A 6,000-nucleotide genomic window follows, 5' to 3' on the forward strand; every position below is an offset into this window, starting at 1 on the left:
TTTTTACTTTACCTTTAACGGTATTTTAATGTTTGATTTGTTAAATGTGATATGCCGTGTGTAACGTCCATTTTTATAGTTTACTCCGCTACTTGAGTCCTCTCTCTCTCTCTCTCTCTCTCTCTCTCTCTCTCCATGCCACTTTTCACACAGACCTAGACCCGCCCCATGTCACTCAATGAGCGCATTAGTTGTTGCTCAACCACGAGACACTTGCATTCAGTCTGCATGGTCAATGCAGCACATGCAACGATGTTGATGACTACAATGCTGCTTCCACTTTGCTTCTTAATATAAATCCACAACGTTTTATAATTACACTATTAGTTTGTTTCTTACATCTGTAAACAGCTAGTTTGTATTTTCTTAGCCACAACTTGCTATGTCGTGTTAGCCGCTAATGCTAATTGCTAGTTAGTTGGCTGGCTAGGTAGCTAGCTAGCTAATAAATGTACTGAGTCAGAGCAAACGTAGCTATACAGCCTGATTCCAGTGATGGTGTATGCCTAAATCTGCATGTTGTTTGTGCAACAGTATCTTCTAAATCAAAGAGGAATATGCAAAGCATTAATATGTTAGCTACATGATTATAGGGTCCCCTAGGAAACACTGACCAACACTTTGGTTCCTACCCTGTCACAATAACTTCTCCCTGGCATTTTCATTCATTGTCATGTCAAACAACACTGTATTCAAAGTGCCCACTATTATCTTCTAACTATATAATTACAAAAATCATTTTTTTCATGATTCCAACAGTTCACCCAAGTGTTTTGATCTAAATCGCAAGTCAAATTACAACATTTGGTAAAAAATAAAGCCTAGATTTTTTGGCCATATCGTGCAGCCCTACATGGCAGTGTGGAAATGATCTCAAATGAGTGCAGGAAATTGATGAAAATGCTGAACATTTATTTTTGGTTGAAGTTTAATTGAACAGTATAAAACAATCAGAATGGAGAGAGACCAATTTGAAATCACTTAGAATGTATGTGTTGCCGCCCTAGGGTCACGCACTGCAAATGAAGGCACATTGATGCCGAGTTGTTGGTTTTTTACCCAATAAATTACTGGGAGTTTATACATAGTGTGCGACTCTCTTTATTTGTTTTTATAACATAGATAATTTTAGACAAAGCATGTAACGTATACGCCGGGAGTCAGGAAGCAGGTGAAGGAAGTAAGCATTTCACGGTAAGGTTTTATTCAGCGCATGTGACAAATACACTTTGATTTGAGAAGGTGAGTTTAATAATGAACCGATGCAGATGAACAACCATGAGACACGTACTGAACGTGAGAGAAAACAATACTACCTAATGACTGATACTACTGAGGGATAAATAAAGGGAGCGTAATCAGGGTGATGATGAAGTCCAGGTGTGCGTAATGATGGGGAGCAGGTGAGCGCAATGATGGGTTGCCAGGACCGGTGGTTAGTAGACTGGCGACGTCGCGCACCGGAGGGAGGGAGCTGATGAATACTCTCCCAAGTAATTGAAAAACCGTGCCTATCGTGCGTGCAATGATATCAAAGGGAGAAAAAAACAGTGTTTGTTGTTTTAGTTGCAAACAGACGTGGCAGTTTCACCATTAAGGATTCCAGCTTTAAACAGCCACTACAAACTTACACCACAGTTAGCTCAAAATCAATGGGAGGGATAGGGGCAACTGAGCAGGTGAGGAATCATCTAACGTTAAGTTGTAAAATAGTGAACTTCCCCTTAAACCCAGAGCAGAGACAACCTGGCATGCTCAGTTTGGGAATGTGGAGGGAATCAATGTGGACGCAGAGCAGAACCACTCAGTCAGTGCCAAATTAGCCGTGTTGAAAGCATTTACTTGAAATGTCCACTTTCTTGTCGTGAATAACTTTACAGTATTCTGCAACATGCACCCATTTGACCCTAGTAGACCTAAGCTTGTTAATTTTCCAGCGCATATGGCAGATGTTTTTATACAAATGTTAAAACACTTTAGAACAATCAATGTTTTTAACCTCTCATGAAATTAGTTTCAAAGGAATGCAATACACTCCCAAGTATATCCATGAGGTTCTAATGTAGCGGGCCATTTTGGAAGTTAGTTGTGCTTGCTGTTACATAGTGTTTTCTGTGTATGACCATATGTTGAAGCTAAGCTTCTACATGCTTTATACCCCAGATAGCCTATGCTGCCGTGGACTGCACTAAAGGACAGAACCAGGAGCTGTGCAAGCAGGAGAACGTGGAGGGCTACCCCACCTTCAACTATTACAACTATGGCAAGTTCGCAGAAAAATACAACGGAGACCGAGAGGTAAGTGACACAGTGATCTTTAGTCTTAGTGCCCTATTAAAAGAGTGAATGAATGTTCATTTATGCACTGTATCCTTGTTACCGTTGAAGGTCAACTTTCACGATTGATATGCCTTATACTGTATTTACACCATTAACCTCTACAAGGTTATTACATACACTACCAGTCAAAAGTTTGGACACCTACTCATTCAAGGGTTTTTCTTTTTACTATTTTTTACATTGTAGCATAATAGTGAAGATATCAAAACTATGAAATAACACATATGGAATCATGTAGTAACCAAAAAAGTGTTAAACAAATCAAAATATATATTTTAGATTCTTCAAAGTTGCCACCCTTTGCCTTGATGATAGCGTTGCACACTCTTGGCATTCTTTCAACCAGCTTCATGAGGTAGTCACCTGGAATGCATTTCAATTAACAGGTGTGCCTTGTTAAAAGTTAATTTGTGGAATTTATTTCCTTCTTAATGCATTTGAGCCAATCAGTTGTGTTGTGGCAAGGTAGGGGGGGTATACAGAAGATAGCCCTATTTGGTAAAAGACCAAGTCCATATTATGGCAAGAACAGCTCAAATAAGCAAAGAGAAACGACAGTCCATCATTACTTTAAGACATGAAGGTCAGTCAATCCGGAAAGTTTCAAGAACATTGAACGTTTCTTCAAGTCCAGTCGCAAAAACCATCAAGCGCTATGATGAAACTGGCTCTCATGAGGACCGCCACAGGAAAGGAAGACCCAGAGTTACCTATGCTGCAGAGGATAAGTTCATTAGAGTTAACTGCACCTCAGATTGCATCCCAAATGAATGCTTCACAGAGTTCAAGTCACAGACACATCTCAACATCAACTGTTCAGAGGGGACTGTGTGAATCAGGCCTTCATGGTCGAATTGCTGCAAAGAAACCACTACTAAAGGACACCAATAAGAAGAAGAGACTTGCTTGGGCCAAGAAACACGAGCAATGGAGATTAGACTGGTGGAAATGTCCTTTGGTCTGGAGTCCAAATTTGAGCTTTTTCGTTCCAACCGCTGTGTCTTTGTGAGACGCAGAGTAGGTGAACGGATGATCTCCACATGTGTGGTTCCCACCGTGAAGCATGGAGGAGGAGGTGTGGTGGTGCTTTGCTGGTGACACTGTCGGTGATTTATTTAGAATTCAAGGCACACGTAACCAGCATGGCTACCACAGCATTCTGCAGCGATACACCATCCCATCTGGTTTGTGCTTAGTGGGACTGTCATTTGTTTTTCAACAGGACAATGAACCAAAACACACCTCCAGGCTGTGTAAGGGCTATTTTACCAAGAAGGAGAGTGATGGAGTGCTGCATCAGATGACCTGGCCTCCACAATCACCCGACCTCAACCCAATTGAGATGGTTTGGGATGAGTTGGACTGCAGAGTGAAGGAAAAGCAGCCAACAAGTGCTCAGCATATGTGGGAACTCATTCAAGACTGTTGGAAAAGCATTCCTCATAAAGCTGGTTGAGAGAATGCAAAGCTGTCATCAAGGCAAAGGGTGGCTACTTTGAAGAATCTGAAATGTATATTTTGATTTGTTTTAACACTTTTTTTGGTTACTACATGATTCCATATGTGTTATTTCATAGTTTTGATTTCTTCACTATTATTCTACAATGTAGAAAATAGTAAAAATAAAGAGAAACCCTTGAATGAGTAGGTGTGTCCAAACTTTTGACTGGTACTATATTTATCACAGGCCTCTTCTCTCTTCCTCTCCCTAGGAGGCGGGGTTTATAGGTTTCATGCGCAGCCTGCGGGGGCGGGACCAGGGCAAGAGGAAAGAGGAGCTTTAAGGCAGGGCGTGGCTAGGGGGAGGAGCCTGTCGCTGCACTGTGACCGTGGTAGGGGCCTCTTAGCACTGACATCACGTGATGTCATCATGACGTGAAATCACGGGGCGGAGACTTGAGAACCGTTGCGTTTCAGGGGAGAGGCTATACGGACACGCCTGGTACCCAAATTGATTACATGTCGCGCAGCTGAGAGTCGAGTGGAGACAAATGGATTCGGTTCAGTCAGTCGTCCTGATGAGCCCTTCCCAGCTAGCTAGTTCATGCTGGCTAGCTGGCAACAACAGCAGCATGGCGCTAGATTTTAAGCTGGCAGGCAGGCAGACACTGGAATCATTTCTGAGTGACAGTGAGGGCTTTGCATAGGCGCTTTGTTCAGTTTTTATGGGACTGGGAAAAAAATGCCTGTTTTTATGGGACTGGGAAAAAAATACCGGTTCTAACCCCTGATTTGGTAGTAACCATCTGGATGTCACCGTGATACAGTCTACTGCTAAATGGGGAGTGTTTGCGCTGCAAGCCGGCAACACAACAATACAAGGCACAGTGTGTACTTCGCTCCCACTTGCTGAGCACCTCTGTCCTGCTGTCATCCTGTTCTGATATCGGCTACACTAAGCACATTTATTGTAGTGATGTTCACAGAAAATGTACAATTACGGCATTGTCTACATTGTTACTCCGATAAAAACAAACAATTACTTTGATAAAAACAGAATGATTCTGAACTGTCCCAAGTTTCAAATTCTCGTTAAAGTTTAGACACAAGCATAAACTAGCTAGCTGGGGAGGGCTCATTAGTACGAATGACTGAACTGAATCTGTTCGTCCACACTCAACTCTCGTTGCGCGACATACGTCATAAATTGTACATCATACATTTTGGGCAACAGGCGTGTCCATATAGCCTCTCCCAGAACGCAGCTATTTTTTATACCGAGGATCGATCATGTTTGTAATGCCAGTGGAATTACCAACTGTCTGGCCACTTGATACTTTTTTTCATGAATATTTTGATGGAACGATAAACAACAGAAGAACAAGAAAACAGGAACATTTGGCCCAAATACTGTGACTGCATTTGTGGAAAGCTACACCTTACTGCAGGGATTCCCAAACTCAGTCCTCGGGACTCCAAGGTGTGCACGTTTTGGTTTTTGCCCTAGTACTACACAGCTGATTCAAATAATCAACCAATCATCAAGCTTTGATCAGCTGTGTAGTGTTAGGGCAAAAACCAAAATGTGCACCTCTTGGTCCTGAGGACCGAGTTTGGGAAACACTGCCTTACTGTATCTATGCAATACCGGACCCTCCCTTCCCACTCCTGAGAATATGTGATTGGTGGCCTGTGGTGGTGGGCTAGCTGGGCTGTGGTTGTGTTGCATGTGCCACCTACAGCCAGCTACAGGGATCACGACACTACTGTCCTATCCCCCCTGGTTCGTTGCCCTGAAGAGGAATACTATCTTAATCTAAGCATACAACTGTTTGTTCCAATATTACGGTTTCAATATTTTTGTACCGACCTGTCTATCATGTTAGGTCTTGGTTTGTTTCAGGAGGACACTTCTCTATTAGCTGAAAACTGTGGCCTTAAGTATGTGTACGGAAGTTAATCACTCACCTCTTGAGTCAGACAGATAGTGGTTAATGATACTAAGCCCTAAAACATAGCAAAGCTCTTGTAGTGGTGCGTTAAAGCCTGGTGCTTCCATTCCTCCACGTGTTTCCAAATCAACCATGGGAGAAATAAATCAAATCAGACAGGAACATAAAATGCCAAAAATAAATTATTGCTACTGTACATGCATTTCCAGACATCAATGATTTCCAGAAGCCTCATGTTGTAGTGATATGCCTAGTATTACCTCTTTAC

The 6,000-nt window shown here is 42.2% G+C and overlaps 1 protein-coding gene across 1 annotated transcript in view; it reads left to right on the forward strand.

Annotated features, from left to right (window-relative positions):
* Positions 1–5,306, forward strand: part of LOC121537019 (protein disulfide-isomerase A5-like) — a 62,642-nt gene extending 57,336 nt beyond the window's left edge. The window contains exons 16-17 of the mRNA XM_041844750.2: positions 2,164–2,298; positions 4,053–5,306. Of these exons, the coding sequence (XP_041700684.2) occupies positions 2,164–2,298; positions 4,053–4,124 (207 nt within the window). The 3' untranslated portion in view covers positions 4,125–5,306. The remainder of the gene's footprint in view (positions 1–2,163; positions 2,299–4,052) is intronic.
* Positions 5,307–6,000: the final 694 nt, after the last annotated feature.

This window comes from Coregonus clupeaformis, chromosome 23, assembly GCF_020615455.1.
Source record: "Coregonus clupeaformis isolate EN_2021a chromosome 23, ASM2061545v1, whole genome shotgun sequence".
Taxonomy (NCBI): domain Eukaryota; kingdom Metazoa; phylum Chordata; class Actinopteri; order Salmoniformes; family Salmonidae; genus Coregonus; species Coregonus clupeaformis.